This window comes from Delphinapterus leucas, chromosome 7, assembly GCF_059928025.1.
Source record: "Delphinapterus leucas isolate spDelLeu-1000000601 "Yukka" chromosome 7, BTC_Dleu_Yukka2, whole genome shotgun sequence".
Lineage (NCBI taxonomy): Eukaryota > Metazoa > Chordata > Mammalia > Artiodactyla > Monodontidae > Delphinapterus > Delphinapterus leucas.
In genome coordinates, this window is record NC_143135.1 from 38,712,555 (window position 1) to 38,733,138 (window position 20,584).

General features: G+C 51.3%; 1 protein-coding gene across 3 annotated transcripts in view; it reads left to right on the forward strand.

Annotated features, from left to right (window-relative positions):
* Positions 1-2,332: 2,332 nt before the first annotated feature.
* PLEKHA7 (pleckstrin homology domain containing A7) overlaps positions 2,333-20,584 on the forward strand; it is a 228,734-nt gene continuing 210,482 nt past the window's right edge. For 2 of the 3 annotated variants that reach the window (XM_089915095.1, XM_022555784.2), the window contains exons 1-3: positions 2,333-2,565; positions 2,682-2,758; positions 2,853-2,910. In XM_089915095.1, the coding sequence (XP_089771221.1) occupies positions 2,348-2,565; positions 2,682-2,758; positions 2,853-2,910 (353 nt within the window). In that variant the 5' untranslated portion in view covers positions 2,333-2,347. Of the gene's footprint in view, positions 2,566-2,681; positions 2,759-2,852; positions 2,911-20,584 lie in introns of those variants that run through there. The other variant, XM_089915094.1, reaches the window with a different exon arrangement.

The window sequence follows — 20,584 nt, forward strand, 5'->3', positions numbered from 1 at the left end:
GTCTTTGTGCCCCTGTGTGAGCATTAATGTAGGATAAATTTCTAGTAGAAGAATTGCTAGGTCAAAAGGTATATGCATTTAAATTATAATAGCTGTTGACAAACTGCCTTCAATGAGACAACTATTTTATAGTCCCACCAACAATGAACAAGAATGTCTTTCTCTACAAAGTGATTTTTGCCAATCTGATACTAAAAAATCTTACCTTAATTTTAATCTGCGTTCCTCCTATTATGAGGGGGTTGAATATTCTTTCATTTGTTTAAAAGTATCACTTTTCTGGGCTTCCCTGGTGGTGCATTCGTTAAGAATCTGCCTGCCAATGCAGGGGACACGGGTGCCATCCCTGGTCCAGGAAGATCCCACATGCCACGGGGCAACTAAGCTCGTGTGCCACAACTACTGAACCTGCATGCTGCAACTACTGAAACCCATGCACCTAGAGCCCATGCTCCACAACAAGAGGAGCCACCACAGTAAGAAGCCCACTTGCCACAACTAGAGAAAGCCCGCCTGCAGCAACGAAGACCCAGTGCAGGCAAAAATAAAAAAATTTATACAAAAAAAGTATTACTTTTCTATGAACTGTGTGTTGATGTCCTTTGCCCACTTAATGCATTCTTTTAAATTAATGTTTAACAACAAAGACACTACTCTCCCCTTGTAATTTGCTCAAGAATCTCCTCAAAGGGAGGAGGCCCTCTTGGACAGGTGTTCAAGGTCCTCCACAATCACAGCTCCCTCTTTTTAACTCATATGGGCCTCCTTCCCGAACACCACTGTCTGTTCCTAAGGAAGGGCACCTTTATGGTCTCCTCAACACCCCATACCCCTTCCACAATCCCATGTTTGCTCTCTCATCCCTCTCCTCTGGGATGTGTTCTTCCCAGTCAAATCTGACCAGTCCTTCAGGGTCCAGCCATATTCCACGTGTCTGGGGCATATTCCTTCCTTCCTTCCTTTCCTTTCTTTCCTCTATAGTTGATTTACAATGTTGTGTTAGTTTTTGCTGTACAGGAAAGTGAATCATTTATACATATATCCACTCTTTTTTAGATACTTTTCCCAATATAGGTCATTACAGAGTATTGAGTAAAGTGCTATACAGTAGGTTCTTATTAGTGGGGCGCCTTTCTGAATCTAGCCTACAGTCTCACTTTCATGTGAGCTGCATCCCACCAACTACCTCCTATGTCCCTCAAAGGCTGGACCTGACATCTCCCAGAGCCCAGCTTCCTCTCTGTCCATGCTCAGTGTGCAGGGATGTCAGGGTGGAGTGTTCTTCATGCACTCAAGCCACATTTATTGACTATATATATGAGTCAGGCACTGTTCCAGGCACTGGGGATATGGCAGTGAGTGAGACAGAACAAGGCCCCTCCTCTCATCCAGCTGACATTTTACTGGTGTGTTTGTGTATGTGTGATAATGTACAACAAAAAGGCAATAAACAAACACAAATAATGTCAACTAAGTGCACAGAAGTAAAGGAATAGTGAGTGGAGGAGGGGAAAGGTCTCCTTTAGACAGTGAGGTCAGGGGAGGGATCCCCCAGGAGCGGGATCCCCCAGAAGCTGAGATGAGATCAAGGACTGACAAGGCTCCAGTCATGCAAAGAAGCTTCCATAGCCCCCATTACAGACACCCACCCCCACCCCCGCCTGGAGGGTCTGTTCTTCTAAAGATGTATGAGCTGCAGCACAGCTCTCAGCACCTGTCTGTCACTTGACAAGAATTGAAGGCAGAGACCTGTTATTCCTTCCAGCTTCAGGGCTATGTGTTGGTGTGTCGGGGGAGGACCTGCACCCTCCTGCTTCATACGCCAGCTGCAAACTTGGGAAAATGAAATCATGGCTGACCTGGGATTAACAGAGCACCTACACGTGCCCGGGTCCAGTTAAGTACTTTACACCACTGTTCTTTCATTTAATCTACAGAACAATCCCATGTAGTATTCTTTACTAACTTTATTTTACAGAGGAAGAAACCGAGGCTCGGAGGGAATATGGAAGTAACCTGTTGAGGTTTCCATGGTTCAGAAAGAAGTACAGTTCCTGGAGAGAGTTGTGTCGTGGGTGTCCGGTGGGGTTTACCGGCGCATTCGGGAAGCACCCTGTCTCAGGAGTTGGCCCGCCGCGCCCTGAAGGCGGCCCCCGCCCTGCTCGAGTCTCGTGGCCTCAGGGGCCAAGGGGCGCGCGGCGGGCTGGGGGCGGGGAAGGCGCGGGGACAAAGGCCGCGGCTACAGCGCTGGGGCTGGCGGGTGCAGCGGCGAACTCCCGCGGCGGTGCCGGGACTCAGCCTGGGCCCTGGCCGCCGCACGCCCGCGCCCCGAGGGGCCAGCGCCGCAATGGAGCGCCCGGAGGCGCAGTCCGGGCCCGCGCGGGCCGAGCCCGCCTGCACGCCGCCCGCACCGCCCCCTCCCCCGCCTCCGCCCCCTCCCTCCCTCCCCGCGGCGGCCGCTGCTACTCAGTGCGCGGCGAACATGGCGGCGGCGGTCGGGCGGGACACTTTACCTGAGCACTGGTCCTACGGCGTGTGCCGGGACGGCCGCGTCTTCTTCATCAAGTGCGGCGCGGGAAAGCGGGGACGCGGGCTGGGGCGCGGGCCGGGCGGGGGTGCGGGGCCGGGCGAGCGCCCCCAGAGCGGCGGCGGCGCTAACAGGTGCATCTCTCTCTCCGCAGCGACCAGCTCCGCTGCACAACCTGGCTACACCCGCGCACCGGGGAGCCAGTCAACTCTGGCCACATGATCCGCTCAGGTGGGCGCCGGGCCGGTGGGGTGGGGCGGTCGGGGGAGGGGGTCGTGCGCCTGGGTGGCCCAAGTTTGACCGGACTTTTCTCGCGTTTCCACAGACCTGCCCCGCGGCTGGGAGGAGGGCTTCACGGAGGAGGGCGCCAGTTACTTCATCGAGTGAGTGACGGGGGCGCCGCGCCTTCACCTGTGCCTCGGGGTCCGACCCGTTTCCCGCCGCGCCGCCGCCCCCCCTCCTCCCGCGCGGGTCCGGCGAGTTGGCGCGCACTGCGCCGCGGCCGCACTCATGTGGGCTATTTTGTGCCTGAGTTGTGTGGCGGGCTTCAGGCGGAGGCGAGGCGGGGGCCGCATCTCCGCAGGGGGACCCGGGCGGGGGTCAGGTATCCGGCCCGATGCGGGCGCCGGGGCTTCAAACTGCGCCCGGGACGCGGCGATTGGGCGGGATTGGGGCGCTGGTGTGAGCGGTCGGACACACCTCCGCGCTGGGGTCTCGGGCTAAGCGGAGTCTGGCGGGTGCTGGGGCCGGGATGGCCCGGGGTGGGGAGAGCAGAAGTAGGGGTTCTGACTCGGGTCCAGCAACTGGGGTTGGGGAGGAGGGGGGGGTGGGGAAAGAGACGAATGGCATCTCGTCTGGGGGACTTCCTCTTCGGCCACGTTGTCCGGGATGGTGGTGGAAAATCGGCACCGCAGCCCCACTTCTCCAAAGCGCGGGCCTGCGGGGGAGCGACGGGGCTGGGGAGGGGAACCGGTCAGCCAATAGCATTCCTCGAACACTAGGTGTCTTCAGCTGGCGCTTTACCGGGACTATCACTCCTGCCTCTGCTCGTCAATCACACTCCTGCCTCTGCTAGTCAGTGGCTTTTCCTCAGAAGCTCGGGAGCCTTGCCCCAGTCGTCAGGTACCCTAGACCTAGGTCTGTAGAAATGAAATCGAGGGGCAGTGAGTTAAGGCGCCGTCCTGACGCTAACACTAGTATAGTCTTTAATTTCCCTCTCTGGGCGTGTACCTGGGTTGCAGCGTTTCTCTGCAACCCTCTGCCTGCTCGCAGGTGAGCTCCATGAGGTCAGAAACTGCTTTTGATCCTTTGCCCCAGTGCCTGGCACAGAGTAGGCACTCGGTAAATGTTTGTTCACTGAATGAATAAACTAGGCAAAGGATAGAGGTTGGTGTATTTTGGGGGACTGTGAGTTAGAATTCCTTTCTTCACCAACTAAAACACTGCTAGTCAGTAGTGGAGCAGCATATTCGAAGCTCGGATGGTCCCAGAACATCCCAGAGCCTCCCTCCCGGTTTGGGCTCTGACAGATGGTTGAAATCCTGATGGATGAGATTTATAGAAATGAGCACTAGCCCTGTGACTGTGGTTCTGCTCTCCTACCTCACATTTGTATTTGAGAGAGAAGTTGGGGAGCTGGCTGGGACCTCAAACCTCTTGGTCAGTGGGCCTCACTGGCTCATAACTGCATCCATTGATGTTATTAGATTTCTCCTGTGTACCACACATTGTTGTAAGCATTGGGACTACAGAAGTGAAGAGGCAGACACTGGTCGGCTGCTCAGGGAGCTTGCAATTGAGTGGGGGGCGGGGGAGGGGAGGAAGCAGAAAAATAAGGGAAAAAACAAACAGGAATAATGTCAGATAGTGGTAACTACTATGCAGAAAATTAAAATAAGATGATGTGATAAGTAACTGGGTGGTTTGGTTGGATTGGGAGGTTAGTGTTGGTGTTTCTGAATAGGTGACGTTTAAGGTAAAATTTGAATGACGAGAAAGAGCCATCCTTGTGTAGATGAGGTGGCAGAGCATTTCCAGAAGAGAAAAACTGCCAGTGGAAGGGCTTTAAGGCACGAAAGAGCTTGGAGTTCAAGGAGCAGAAAGGCGGGTGTGTCTGGAATGTGGTGAACAAGGGAGAAGGTGGCAGGAGAAGAGGTTACAGACAAGAGAGAGCTGAATGGTACAGAGCTTTGTGAGCCAGGGTAAGGAGTGACACAAATGATTTACTTTTTATTTTTTTTTTGGCGGCTTGCAGGATCTTAGTTCCCCGACCAGGGATCGAACCTGGGCCCCGGCAGTGAAAGCTCTGAGTCCTAACCACTAGACCGGCAGGGAATTACCTGATTTACATTTTCAGAATGGTCTCTCTGCCTGTTCTAGAGTGGGCTGTAGGTGGGCAACTGTAGGGATAGTAGTAGGAGGCTGTTGCTGTAGTCCAGGCAAGCATCATTGATGGCCTGACTGAGGGTGGTAGGTAGCATCGGAGCTGGAGAGAAGTGGTCAGATTCAGGCTTGGTGACTGGGTTGCACTCTGCGAGAGAAGGAAAAGGGTCAGAGATGACTCCCAGGGGCTTGAGCACCTGAGTGGTTGGTGCTTATATTGAGATGGGAAGGCTGGGAGGAGCAGGTTTGGAGTGGGGGAGAGCGTGAGATCTTGTTGTGCTATGTTACATTGAGATGTAAATATATCAATTAGTCAGATGTGTGAATCTGAGCCCAGGAAAGAGAGAGGACTGGAGATATACATTTTGGTATTATAGGTGTTATTCAAGGCCACAGGATTAGATGAAATCACCTAAGAAAAGAGTGTAGACAGAAAAGATGACCTAAGCCTTGGGACAGAGCAGCATTTGGAGATTGGCAAAAGAGAAGGGCTGAGAAGGTAGGAGAAAATCCAGGAGAATGAGGGTTCCCAGAAGCCTGAAGGACAAATCCTGAGTGGAACAGGTGGAAGAGAGCACATGGGGTAAGGAAATGGAGTCAGTAAGTATAGGTGAATATTTCAGGTGGTTTTGTTACAGAGTGAAGTTGAGGAGCTAGCTGAGAACTGGAGAGGATGTACATTTGGAGGGGGGTGTCTTTTTTTAGAGGGAGATTGTAGAGCATGTTTTGTTTGGATGGGAATTATCCAGAAGAGATGGAGAAATAGATGATGCAGGAAAGAGATGGGACAATTACTGGAGTAGTGTTTCAGAGAAGGTAGGAGGGAAGGCATCCAGGGCTTAAGTCTCACTGGTCTCAGATGGGAACAGGGCATTTCATCCATTTGTGGAAAGGAAGGGGCTGAGTACCAGAGCTGATGTAAGGAGGTTGATAAGGTTGGTGAGGGGAGAGGTGGGTGTTCCTGTCTGATAGTTTCGGTCATTTTCATGAGGTACTAGGCAAAGTCTTGGGCTGGGGGACTTGAGGGATGTGTAGGACTCTATAGGCCATAGTCACAGCCTCCCAACCTTCCTGTCTTTTGCTGACTCTTCTATAGTAACTGTGTGTCAAGTCCCTGGTGATCATCTTACAGCAAGCTCTGGCTCCCTACCCCCCAGGGCCTTGGCTGTGTCCTCTCAGGCCTAGGGGAAAGCAGTATGTGACACAGTGTCCCCACGCTCAAAGGTGAACCATGTGGGGAAGCTGAGACCCTGTGGCCGCTGATTATATTTCCTACCTCCCGTGACAATTTCTTGAGAGACTTAAGGGTTTGGGGGTAATTGTTCTCCTTTTTCCTACATAAAAAATGTTTTGCTTCACTCGGCTTTCTTAGATTTGCTACGAGCATTTCTGAGTGTTCAATTTTTTTTTTTTTTTTTGGTCCTCCTCTAATAGGGCTCAGTTAGAGGGACAAAGCATTGGCACAGCTGCTTTTATTTTCCCCAGTGGATCCTCGGACCAGAGAGCTGTGTGAGGTTTTCAGGATGCATCAGTTGCTCCTGATATTTAGCAGGTGTTTGAATACTTTCCAGAGAAAAATTTCTAGAAGCAGAAAACCTTGAGCTAAGGCAGGTGGATTTTAGTTTTGATTTCTGCACTTTTGGTTCATTTTTGGATTAACTTGGGACAAAACATGGTTCCCCCAATTCTTGACTGGGTGATGCTGATATCTCCTAAGAAGACTTCCTGTACTTTAAAACTTCTTTACTTTCCCATGAGTCTCTTAGCCAGGTAACAAGTTATGATAATAATTGTGGGGCTTCCCTGGTGGCGCAGTGGATGGGAGTCCGCCTGCCGATGCAGGGGACATGGGTTCGTGCCCTGGTCCGAGAGGATCCCACATGCTGTGGAGTGGCTGGGCCTGTGAGCCATGGCTGCTGGGCCTGTGCGTCCAGAGCCTGTGCTCCACAGCGGGAGAGGCCACAACAGTGAGAGGCCCGCGTACCGCAAAAAAAAAAAAAAAATTGTGATAATAGTGTCATTAACAGCAACAGCAATAATAGTAGTAGCGATTATGTAATAGCTTCATCTTTCTGAGTCCTTGGAGAATGCCAGGAACTGTTTTATAGCTATTATCTGACTTAATTCTCACAACAACTTGATGAGGTAGGAACTGTTACTAGTCCCATTTTACTGATGTGGAATCTTGTATAATCCTGGGCATTCGGGCAGCAAAGGGCAGTTGGCTTTCTCCAGTACCTTTTCTTATCTGATCCTTCTAACAGTCCCTAGAAGCAGCAGATCGGGGCTTACCCATTTTTCAGATGATGAAACTCAGGTTCACGAGGGTTCAGCAATTTGGCCGAAGTGTTAGAGCTGGGACTAGACCTTAGGTCTTCATGGTCACCATGGTAGTGGTGGTGGCTCCTACCCCAGATCACAGGTGAGAGCCAGCGTTGATACTTGAAGGAGCCTTGTGTGCCACGTGCCACTGCTCCGAGTCAAGCTGACCAGGGCTCATGTGGCTGCACCTCTTCTTTGTTTTGCTGGGGATTGAAGTGCCTTGGAAGGGCAGCAGCCCTGGTGTCCTATGCTGTCTGGTGGTGGTGCGTGTCTCTGATTAGTAAGAAGTGGAAGACATTAATTTTTTTTTTTTTGCACCGCATGACTATCAAGAACTTAGTTTCCTGACCAGGGATCAAACCCGTGCCCCCTGCAGTTGGAAGCATGGAGTCCTAACCACTGGACCTCCAGGGAATTCCCCATTATTACTTAGTAAAAACAGTTTGGCAGACACAGCCTTTTCAAACATTAAACCCATGAAGGAAAAGTTCTAGAAGAGGCCTTGGGAGCTAGAGTGTTACAGTGGGCTGGGTTTCAGGGTTTCATGAAACCCTGTGGGTTGGGTTCTCCCTACAGCAGGCTTTGAATAGATCTTGAGTCAATAAGGAGGATGAATGGCAGAGAGGAGGGGTCTTGCCTTCTCTGAGACTTTGGTGCCCAGCCCAGCACTGGGCACTGAGTAGGCATTTGGTATTTATTGAAGTAGATCAGGGGTATAGGGGAAACGGGGCAAGGTGAAGGAAGCAAAGCGGCCAGGAGCCACACCTGTCAAGGCTGGTGCCTGACCCTCAGGCTTCTTGGATGTAGTTGCTTGGTGTCAAGAACAGCACTCAAAGTGGGAACCTGGCCTCCTTTGTCTTCTTCACCTTATAACCTCATGCTCTGCGTCTGGGGAACGGGACATCTGTTGGCCTTTGGACCAGGCCTCCCTCCCTCTCTGGTTGCCAGGCCTTGGTGTCTGCTGTGACTTGGCTCCAGGGTCCTGGTGGGAAACAGCTGATTGCACACGGCCTCTTCTAACTTTAAGTCCCCCTCAGTTTTAGCTTTGGAGCCTTTCAGGCCATGCTGTGTAGGTGCCATTCTCTTTGTGGGTGCTGGAGTAAGGCTTGGAGTAAGGCCAGTTTCCCCTCCCCAGCCCTTTGGATCGCAGCAGATCCTGGGGCAGGACTGGCAACCTGATTTGCAGGACCCTGTGCAAAATGAAAGTAAAGGGTCTCTTGTTCAAAAAAAAAAGTGCCATCAATGGTATTAAAGTAGGGCTTCCCTGGTGGCGCAGTGGTTAAGAGTCTGCCTGCCGATGCAGGGGACACGGATTCGAGCCCTGGTTTGGAAAGATCCCACATGCCACGGAGCAACTAAGCCGTGAGCCACAACTACTGAGCCCGCGAGCCTAGAGGCTGTGCTCAGCAACAAGGGAAACCACCGCAGTGAGAAGCCCACTTGCCCTAACTAGAGAAAGCCCTCACGCAGCAACGAAGACCCAGTGCAGCCAAAAATAAATAAAATAAATAAATTAAAAAAAAAAAGGTATTAAAAAAAAAGGTATTAAAGTATAAAGCGCTTTCCTTTCTTCTGCTGGCTTTCCCTCAACTTGTTATGGCATTTCTATTTGCTATTTAATGTCATCCTAAGTTTAAAAAAATTAGAAATTTAAATTATTAGCGTAAATCTTATGGTTCATTTCTGAACTGTGGAATATAAAGCTTTAAATGCAGACGTCAGGGCATTGACCTCATAGGCTGAATCACCACCATCATGTCTCACTCCGAGACACCACAGGGCGAGAGTGCCAGTGCTCAGGCCCCCTGGACAGGAGTGAGGAGCAGCAGTGCTGGGCAGGGCTTGGTGCTCCAGGGCGCTGGGAGCGGGCAGTTAAGGACCCATCTTATGGAGGCAGGGAGTGGAGACCAGGCATGAACCAAGGCTTCAAGCCTCCTTCAGAAGGATTAGTCCTCTGGAATAATGCTGAATATCTAGAGTGTGTGTGTTTTTTAATTCTAAAAACCCATCGTTCAGTTTGAAAGGGAGAGAAGAGGAGTTAGGGAGTGAAGGCTGAACCAGGGGTGACAGAATGTCCAGGTGGGGACCCCAGATGGCCATAGGCACCAGGTGTAGAAGCCTGTGAATACTAGATGGCCCAGGAGGCTGCCCTCTTGAGGTTTAATTAAGCCATCATCCAAGGGACAGTCTTCCAGGGCACCCCAGGAAGAAATCTGTCCTGTCTGCCACATGTTCCTCCCCAGACAAATGTTGAACTTCATGGTAGTGAAATTTGTCTTGTAGCGTGCCAGCCTGCTAATTCGAGTATTTGTCATCTTTCTCATTGAGGTGTTGCTGGGAACAGCAGTCCCAGCAACTTTATTTCAAACCAGAAAGCAGCAGTTCCACAAAGAATTTCTGGGAAACTAGCAGCTTACATCTATTTAGAAGGGAAATTCTGAAACCTCTTGTTGTTGAAGGTTAAGAAAAGGTTCTCCCAGCTTGGCAAGCCTTGGCCTAATCCCACACTTTATATTTCATTTCCTGCTTGTTTTATCAAGGGTGAAAACTGGCTCATGGATTGAAATGTTAGGTTCTGTGCGAAAGGAACAAGAGTGGTGTTGTGTAGAGAGCCGGAGGGAGGACTGAGAGCCATGATTTGTGCCACGGTCTCAAAACCAACCTAGAAAAGATCTGGGAAAACCTCTTTAAGATGAATGGTGGCAAGTTGCTTCTTAAGGCTCTTTTTTTCAGAGAAAGGACAGTGGGTGGGTGGTGAGAATGTGACCCCTGATTTGCAGTGCAGTGCGTATGTGAAGACGGTGGGTGTAGATATCATTCTCTTGATATTTACGGGAGTAAATTTTGGGCTTCCTAAATCGAGGACTTTGGGAAAAGGAGCTTATTTAAGAAAGCACTTCATGATGTGAACTATTTGGTGATTTAGTGAGGTGCTTACTCTAGTTTTCTGTGTCTTCAGAAAAGAGCATGGGTTTGAGTCTTTTTTGCTCAGTGTAAGACAGCAGCATCTCAGCAGACTGGCAGGGTGTCTTAAGTAAATACTGGCAGAGGGAAAAGTATGGGGGAATATGGTTCTATTTGTCTGTTGTTTTTAAGTGGCTGTCAAAACATTTATTTCTCGATTTTCACAGCAACAAAGACCCAACGCAGCCAAAAATAAATAAATTAAAGACAAAAAACAAAAAAACCCGCTGTATAACCTTGTCCAACAACAGCTATGCTGTTCCAAGGCCATGGGTACCTTGTCCAGGCTGTCGGGACCTGGGGACCAAGAGCCCTGGGTAATGAGGTGTGAAAACGGCTCCTGGTTTGTCTCTTTCCTGGGCATTTAGAGGGCTGCACAGATGTCTGATCCTTAATCTGGGTGGCCACCTGGTTATCGGCTCTGACAGCTGAAGGACAGACATTGTCTGTTGCTGCCTGGGCCACAGATGTCAACAGTAATAATCTCCGTGGTGCTTGATTGTTGAAAAACACGTACGTTCTTTTTAGAAGCAGGTATTTTTATTATTGTCCTCATTTTACAGATCAAGCAAGCATTTGAGGCAGGGGGTGGGAGAAGGGTTAAAAGATCTTTTCAAGGCCAGAGCATCAGTGGAGGAGCTGGGACTTGAACCCGGGTCCTTTTGGCTACAAATTTGTGTACTGTTTCTGTCATGGTGCGAGGTGTCTTCTGGCTCCCATCGTGCCTTTCCTTCTGTCCTGAATCCTCCCTTTACAGTCTGTTCCCCAAAAATGGTCCTCTGTACCTTCCCTGATGACCCTGAGGCAGACGCCCCCTTGGGCCTCCCTCAGAAAGTCCCCCACAAGATAGAAGAATGATGGGCAGGGTAGATGGTTCCCAGGCAGGGCAGTGGGTTGGGTCCCTGGTGCTCTGGGGGAGTAGATCCCCCGACCTCCCCCCAGATGTCAGCTGACCACAGCTTAGGGGCTGATGAGCCTCTTAAGCCTGCTTAGAGCCAGGCTGCCTCTTTCAAGGTTCTGCCAGGAGAGTGTTTCCATCGTCACAGTCAGTGTTCTCAGGGTTTTTCAGGGGCTTTTCCTGCCAAGGCAGAGCCCTCACCCTCTTGAGGTCTGACAGCGTGAGGTTAGCATATGCATTCTCTGCCAGGGGCTGCTGGCTACCTCCTGTGCTTCCTTGGAACACCGCAGCACGGGGAGGGGTTGGGGGGAGGTGGGCAGTGTGCTCGGGGGATGAAGGGGGCAGAGATCCCATTCCAGCCCTGTGCCTGGGCCCAGGCTGCACAGCCTCTTGTGTTCTCTTCCCTTGGGTGAAGTGAGAGATGAGACTATCTCCGACCCGGGAGGTGTGGAAGCAGAGCAGTATTTTAGGTTAATGCAGTTACCTCTGCAATAAGCCTGTCCTCTCCAAACCGAGTTTGGAGAGGATAGGTTCTGTGTGTGTCCCCAGATAGCACCTTGCTGGAGGAGCATTTAACCACAGGCTGACCACAGGCTGGATGGCTTTTGATCCAGGTTTCATCTGGACTCTGATGAGCATCTACTATATGCCAGTCTCCCCACTGGGCGATGTGGAGAGGAATGGAGGTCACTGCCCTCCAGCAGTGCCCAGTCCAAGAGAGGAGAGGGATACTGGGCGGTTTCAGTGTGGGTGACTGGGGCTGGCAGCCTGAGGGGGGCGCCCTAGGGAGCTTCAGAGGGTGAGTGTGAGGAAGGCCAGGCAGCTGTGGAGCGGAGTGGTGGGCAGCCGGAGGCAGGAGAGGCCAGTGGAGGAAATGCGAAGGAGCTGGGGCTGAGGGTATGTGTGTGCCTGTCTGCGTCCTGAAGAGGCTGGCACCGAGTTGAGTAGTAGGAACTTGACCTGGATACCGCACTTGACTAGTAGCTGGGCTTTAGAAGAGTGACGTAATTGGGGATTTTGCCTAGGGGTTCCCCAAATTCTACGTGTGAGGGGTGGTGCTGCGTGGGGGTTACAGAACACAGATTCTGGAGTCCGGGCGCCTGGGGTGAAATCTTGGCTCTGCTGCCAGCTTGGGCAGGTCACTTAAACCTCTCTGTGTCTTCATCTGTAAAATGGGGGCAGTGACTGTACTGCCAACTCAGAACAGTGCCTGGCAAATCGTTCATGGTATAATAACTAGCATTTAACTATTAGCCATTGCCGCTCCCATAAAGGGAGCCTCCTCCCGTGGGGAAATGTGGCCCAATCAAAGGAGCTCGTTCTCTTGGGGGAAGTCTCCTGAGATCAGGCTAACAGGAGGCAGAATTGTGCTTTCTTGTTGAGACTTGTCTTTAAAAGGAAGCTGGGCACTACATGGTTGTTGCTAAATGTCAAAGAAATGATTCCTCGAAGCCCTGTCTGGCTGTGTCCAACCTGAGAGAAAATGAGTATTTTTCTTGTATTTGCGTTTGACACATTTTCCAAACGGGCTGTTTTGATTTCCTCCCCATCCACCCCCTGCTGCCACCACCACCACCAGGGAGAGGGTTCCCAGGTGTTAGTATTAGTGTTTGCGCTGCCTGGCCGGACGTCTGAGCTCTTTGCTTTGGAAGCAGTAACCCTGGTATCTGTCTCAAAACACTTGATGAGGGAGCAGGGAGGGTAGACACGAAGTAGAAGCTGTGTTCTGTGCTGAGGCATAACTTCTAGGGGGCGGACTGGGAGTCAGCGTTATTACAGGCTCCATGGGTGATTCTTCTGGACCCTGAAAACGAAAACGCCTTGGAGCTTCAGCTTCCCGATCTGTGCGGTGATGGCTGCGCTACTTTCCTCCCAAGTGGTATGTGAGAATTAAATGTGATGGCCCATCTGAAGCTCCCAGCATGCTGTTTAGCACATAGTAGGTGCTTAGGCCTCGTGAGCCCTTTCATTTAGAGAGGACGTCTGTCAGGATTCATTGGATGGAGCTTCGAGAAAGGCCTTGAGAGAGCGTCAGTGGGTATAGCTATCAGTAATGCCCAGCCCGTGACCCCAGTTAGATCCTGGAGAGCCAGGCTCCCTGGGACCTCTGGTTTCCTCCGTGGAGGCTGGGAATATGCTCTCCTCCCCTCTGCCCAGATGATGCTGTCAGCCCCCAAGTTGGCAGTGTGGCTGGTCTTTTGGGTGACCATTGAGTGGGGACTGTGTCTGCCTGAGGGGTGGGCTAGCCATTACGCATCTCAGAACCCCATGACCACTTAGAGATCCTCCTGAGGGCAGAGGAGGGGCTGGGGTGAGGGGAGGGTTGTTCTGAGTGATTGACATTGATAGCCAGAGCAGGCAAGCAGCCGCAATTAAGTTGAGAAATGGGAATGCTTCTTCCGTGTGGGAGAAGAATAAATGTATCCTGGCAGACAGTTGCGATGATGAATCTTAGAGGAGTCTGGTGTTGCAGTCTTTCCTGAGCTGGTCCTGGGGAAGATGGGGTGGGGGCAGGATTGTGACTCAGTGCCGTGAACGGCTCACCGACTCCCTGGGGACAGTGTCAGGCACAGAGTCGCTGCTCAACCAAGTCAGTGTGGGTTTGTTGATCTGACGTTTGGCATGACCCTCTTGACACTGGCAGGCACACAAGGAGAGAGGCTTGACTGGAGTTAGGAGTAAATTGGGGCTGTAAGCTGAAGGGGTGAGGAGGGACACAAAGTCAGTGGTCAGGGGTCCCAGGGAGGGCAAATCATTCCCTTGCCTGCCCATGAACGTGTTTGGAAAGATTTCTCAACACATTTTGACCTGGGGATTTTAAAAAAATAGACACATGGATGCTGTGAAGCTAAATATCTATAATCCCTGTACCCATTAATGTATTTCTAAGCAGAATTGGCGGTACCTGAAATTACATCCGTTTGCCGAGGCTTTGAATAATTACATTCTTTTTTAGCCCTGGTGTGTAGGTGGGAGCTGGAGAGAGCTCGCTCCGCCTCTGCTTCGACTTTCCCCCGGTCCTCCTCACCTGAAAATGCATGGATGTGTTGGTGTGTTTGGCACCATATGGTTTCTAAAACTCTGGGCGGGTGACATTAGTTCTTTGGGGGAGGGAAGAATAATTGGCTTCCTAGTCTGTGAATGGATAGATAATTTAAATGAGAATCCGAAACACACTCTTTCTGTTTCCAAAACTCCGTGTGTCTGAGGAGCACAGTGACTTAGGATATGACGATCATGTTGTGCACTGGCCTTGCTGAGCCTTTTGAGTCTCTGCTCCTTGGGGCAGGGAGGACCCGGTTGGTGCTGGATTGCCTCCTTGAGTTCGTGGAAGGGTTTGAGAATTCTTTTTTTCTTTAAGGCCTTTGTTGGATTTTCCTTGGTTTTCGGGTGCGGTAAGCTGAGTGCTGGGGCAGGGGGACTGTCACAGTGGGAAGCCGGTTGCTTTTGTTGAGTCCTCATTTACTTGTTTGTTTTATAAATGTTTATCTAGTGCACACTATGTGCGCTGTTCTAGGGGCTTAACAGATGTGGGCTCATATAACCCTTGTACCAACCCTATGAGGCAGGTCCTGGTATGATCCTCACTTTATAGATGAGGGAGGTTATGGAACTCTCGGAACAGGTGTTAGGTGGCAGGGGTGGGATCAACCCCAACTGTCCTTATTTGGGGTCCTCATGGTCCCTTTGTGCCCTGCTTGGCCTGTCTCCACCACATTCCATGGTGGGCCGTGCTGTGGAGACTGGCTCCATTTTGTTTCAGGGAAAAGCTCTAGCTTCACACACGTCACTGAGGGACTGTGGCCGGGGAGAGAGGCAGCGATGTGGTCTGAGCTGTTGGCCTAGGACTCAACTGGGAGCAAACCGTGTCAGGCCTTCTGTTGCGTCAGCTCCTGGACAGAGCCCTGGCTGGCCTGGTAGGAATTATCCCCACCCTGCCCTAACACACGGTACATCCAATTGTAGAGAGCCCCCTGGACTTTGCAGTGGTCCCTCCCAGAGAGGGTGTGCCTGGAAATGGCTCTTACAGACTCTGTCCAGAGGACCATATCCTGAGCTCATAGATTGGCTGAGGCAGGCCCCCAGGTCTTCACCATCTTTCTCTGCCAAGAATGCCAGTGATAGAGGAAAGCCACGGGCTGGTTAGGTTCCCCTGCTCCCTGAGCCACTCCTCCTCTCCTCTCTTGCAGGAGCATGGGGTCTAGGAGAGGAAACAGATCCTTTTAACCAAAAGCTTTTCCTTTGGACCTGACTCCTTTTAGGGATGGACACCTCCCTCCCCTAGTCCCACCCAAAGTGGAAAGAAGATTTTGAAAATCAACTCCTCTTCATAGTGAAAAGGTTTGGCCTTTTGAGGAGAGTTAGCATGAAAACCTCACATCTAGTACTTTCCTGCAGCCTCCGGGTTATTGCTCAGGCCCCTGTCCTCGGACATTCCTAGTGGGAGGAGAGGGAGGCAGTCTGTGGGCTGAAGCAGGGAGAAGGTGGCTGGCTTTTCTGTCCCCATAGTCGCCTCAGGGTTATTGTAAGGGGGGTGGTGATGGGAGCACTGGCCACCTGGGGGAGGGAGCAGAAATGTCCTTGGCTCACAAGCAGAGCCTCTGGGCAGGGCAATCTCATTGGGTTCTGACAGATCCACAACGGACCCATGCTTGTGTGACGTGAGAAAAGGACCTGGTAGCTCGGCCTACTTCCCACTGCAGATTGATACCTCCCCCTACCCCCCTCCTCCGCCCAACCCTGCCCCTCTGAACCTTTCTGGAGCTGGATGTGGCCTCAGGCCTATTCCCCTCCCAGCCCTGGCTGCACCTGCCTGCGGTGTTGTTAGCAGGTGGGATAGGTGGAGGGACCACCTCCCTGAGTGCTGAGTGCTTCCGTTTGGACTCAGGCTCACATACAGTTCAGCTGTTCCACTCCAGGCTTCAGATAGGGCAGCTCTGGGGTTGTGGGCGAGCGCATAAGCAGCCCAACTTTGTGGCCACGTCGTTTTATTTAACCTCTAAATAAAATGGGGCAAGCGCTGGCATCTGCCCCATGGGCTTTTTGCACTGGTTGCATGAGAATAATACATGTAAAGTACTCAATCCCTGGAACATTTTAGAGTTCGATCAATTTTAGCAAGTATTTCCATTAACAGTGGGTATTTTGTCTTTTTTTCTGTAGTGGCTGCACTGGTCCAAGTGTATTTGGGCGATTCCTTGACTTACATCCCGCAGGGGCTCTTGTCTTGTGATGTACACAGAGGGTACCTGTGGGTACTGCCTAGCTCAGATTCTCAGTTATGGGCATTTTCTCATAGAGGGCATTGAACAGCTTGATGTATTTTGCCCAAGGGGTTAAAAATGGCCCACTCTACTTGCTGGTTTTAACCATAGCTGCACCCTAATTATGACCGTGGCTGTTACAGCTTATGGGTTTAGGCAATTCAGATATAGTTGCAGCAAAGGTTGTGTCTGACCCGGACCCTGGCTTGCTTCCCCAGGGCAAGGGGAAAAACAGCTCCCGTGATAATGGAAAAATGGAGAGGGGAGGCAAGATTCCGTTTAGTATTTCTGTGTCCACTTTTGCTGTGTGCTTGGCACCATACTTGTTGTACTCTGGGGGATATCAGGGAGCTGGCGAAACAAGATGTCCACAGAGTTTCAGGCCATAGGATGGTCAGGTGGTATGTGATTAAGTGTCAGGTAAGTAGTACAGGTACGGCATGGAGAGGAGCGTCCAGGAGGAAATAATTCAGTAGCTGGATGAGTCAGGGAAGACTGAGGGGTCTTGTGAGCTGCACTGGGTGGGGATGAGAGGAGGAGTGGGTGCCTCAGGCAGGGGGACCAGCGTTCATTATTGGGGGGGCGGTCCCTTCATTTAGCAGACCTTTACTGAGCTCTCAGTGTGTGCCAAGCACCAGCCTGGGCACTGTGGATACCAAAATGGGTAAAGCAGAGTAGAGAAAACAGTTTTGGGAGGCAGAAAGGCCCAGTGGTTGGGAGCATGGTCTAGCACAAGATTGCCTGGGTTTGAATCCCAGCCCTACCACTTACTAGCTTGTGGATCCTGAGCAAATTATGTAATATGGTGGGGCTTCCCCGGTGGCGCAGTGGTTAAGAATCCGCCTGCCAATGCAGGGGACACGGGTTCGAGCCCTGGTCTGGTATGATCCCACATGCCGCGGAGCAACTGGACCCATGCGCCACAACTACTGAGCCTGCACTCTAGAGCCTGCAAGCCACAACTACTGAAGCCTGTGTGCCACAGCTACTGAAACCCATGCACCTAGAGCCCGTGCTCCGCAACAGGAGAAGCCACCGCAATGAGAGGCCCGCGCACCGCAACGAAGAGTAGACCCCGCTCTCAGCAACTAGAGAAAACCCGCGTGCAGCAGCAAAGACCCAATGTAGCCAAAAATTAAATAAATGAATAAATAAATTTATTTAAAAATTATGTAATATGGAGCCTCAGTTTCTTCCTCTGTGAAATGGGGATAATAATAATTGTGGTGGAGATTAAATGAATTAACATTAAATACTCAGAATAGTCTTGAATGAAGTACTCTTTTTTATAAATTTATTTTAATTAATTGATTTATTTTTGGCTGCATTGGGTCTTCGTTGCTGTGCGCAGGCTTCTCTAGTTGTGGCGAGTGGGGGCTACTCTTTGTTGCGGTGCGTGGGCTTCTCATTGCGGTGGCTTCTTGTTGCGGAGCACGGGCTCTAAGCGTGAGGGCTTCAGTAGTTGTGGCTTGCGGGCTCTAGAGCGCAAGCTCAGAAGTTGTGGCGCACGGGCTTAGTTGCTCCGTGGCATGTGGGATCTTCCCGGACCAGGGCTCTAACCCGTGTTCCCTGCGTTGGCAGGTGGATTCTTAACCATTGCGCCAGCAGGGAAGTCCCTTGAATAAAGTACTCTTGAGTGTTCACTATTATTATCACTAGAATATGAGCTCCATGAGGGCAGGCATTTTCTCTGTTGTGTTCACTGGTATATCGCTGGCTCTCAGGAGGTATCTGGTACATGGTAGGCATTCATTTAAGGAATCAAAGTGCCATTGGTGTCCTCAAGGAGCTTAGGAGCCTGTTCTCTGGTGGGGACACAGACGTCAACACCTAGAGGATACTGTGCAAATGACTTGGTAAGGGAAGCATGGGGATTAGAAGGGCACATAGAGGGGTGGCCAGGGAAGGCTTCCTGGGGGGGTGGGAGGAGCCTGAGCTGGACCTTGGAAAACAAGCAGGAATTTGTTGGGTGGTGAAAGAGAGTTTGGATGTTCAAGGGAGAGGAAGCAGCATGGGCAGAGCTAGGTGAGAACATGGCATGTTCAAGGACATTGAGAGAGGAAGGAGGCTGCAGGAAGGGCTGCTTAGAGGAGCTGGGGCTTCATTGTGAGGGTGGTGTGGATCTGGGCTTAAGGAGGGCTGTGACGGAGCCCCCGGGGTTGTGAGGGAGGAAGGTGAGATATCCTGGGTGTGCTGGTCACTCTCCCAAACTCTGGCTCAGGAGTCCAGAGAGGTGGGGCTGGAGGAAGTAGGTTGAAGCCTGCAAGACATCCCACCTGGCAGGGGAGGGCTTGGCCTCCAGAGGAGGAGAAGCTGGGAAACCCACACCACTGCCTGGCAGCACTCCTGCCTTAAAATAGAAAGAGATGAAGATAAAGAGTGAGTGGTGGTGTGAGTGTCCAAGTGGTGACCTAGTTAAAACCTGACCCCCTGGAAGTGCGAGAGCCACCCTCACCCTCGCTCAAACGCCGGGGCCTTCTAAGGGACAGCTGCCAAGGGCGGCCTTGCCCTCCTTACCTCGTCCCTCCTCAGCCTGTGCTGTGTGCAGAAGTCCTGTCGCCAGGTGGCCTCGGCCCCATCCCACCGACAGGGGAAGTCCGGTTCGCAGGCCCGTGTGCTTCTGGGAAAGGGTACGGGGGCTGAGAGTAAGAGAAGTAAGGGGATGAAAATAGGTTAGTGGACTCAGGTTAATGGAACTAAATGTAACTCCAAGTGAAGAAGACTTGGAGGAAGAACTCTTTATATTTAGGCTTTTGTTCCCCACAGTGCATCATAATTCTTCACAGACTTAACTATCTGACAGACAGTAACACCCTTTACTCCCTCGTTCCTTCTGCCTCCCAACTTCCTTAAATCCCACCCAGAGATAGTAGAAAAGAGGAAAATGGAGAAGGCTTTCACTTTTCTCTTAGGCCCTCTGCCTCATTTTTCTTTGGTCCGTCCTGATTTCTCTGAGGCCTTCAGGACTTATTTCTGTGGTTGATGATTTATATGCAGGATCTGCTGAAGGTCCTTGCGCAGGACTTTTAAACTTTAACTGAGGTTGTGGGTATGATGGAAATTGTGTGGAAATGACATTGCAGGCATGTGAGGTGGAACCGTCTAACCGTGGCCCCTGGTGTTGTTTTTCGGGTCTGCAGTCCTGAGTCAGGAGCGTGCCCCAGGCTTGTTTCTGTAACCACAGAACAACCACTTCTTCGGCACCTACTGTGTGCTCACTGGTCCTTCATCTGAACGGCTCTGGGAGGTCCGTGCCACCAGCAGGGAGAACCTCCAGAATTGAGAGCAAAAGCCTCCATGGATGACCCACAGGTGCTGGCTGTTTCTGGTGGATTGGAGCCCGAGGCCACGTTTAAAATTGCTGGGAACTTTGATCCTGTAGGAGTGGGCTCCCGGTACTCAGAGCCTGACGGGAATGTGGCACGAGGGAGTGCGAGCCAAGGAAGTTGGATCACCTCAAACCACCTAAGGGTTCCCATCTCACACAGAGAATCCAGGGTCCTCACAGTGACCCTTGAGGCCCTGTGTCGTTTGCTCCCCCCCGAACCCCATCACCTCATTTCCTCCTGTTCTCCCTGACACTCTGCCCCAGCCACGTTGGCCTCCTTGCTGTTCCTCAAACACGTGAGCACAACCAGCTGTAGGGCCTTTGCACTCACTGTTCCCTCTGTCTGGGATGTTTTCCTTCAGATATTCCCACAGCCTACTGCTCCCTCACTTTTTTCAAGTCTCTGCTCAGGTGTCACCCCTTCAAGGTGGCCTTTCTTTTTTTTTTTTTTAATTTATTTTATTTTTGGTTGCATTGGGTCTTCGTTGCTGTGCACAGGCTTTCTCTAGTTGTGTCGAGCGGGGGGCTACTCTTCGTTACGGTGTGTGGGCTTCTTACAGCGGTGGCTTCTCTGGTTGTGGAGCACAGGCTCTAGGCGCGCGGGCTTCAGTAGTTGTGGCTCGCAGGCTCAGTAGTTGCGGTTCCCGGGCTCTAGAGCGCAGGCTCAGTAGTTGTGGCACATGGGCTTAGTTGGTCCACGGCATGTGGGATCTTTCCGTACCAGGGATCGAAACTGTGTCCTCCGCATTGGCAGGCGGATTCTTAACCACTGTGCCAAGGTGGCCTTTCTTGACTCCTCTCCCCCAGCACAATCTATTTCCTTAACCCTACTTTCTTTTTTTCTTTTTTTAGAATTCTCAACTCGACCCAGACATATTACAATTTTAACTTGTTTAGTT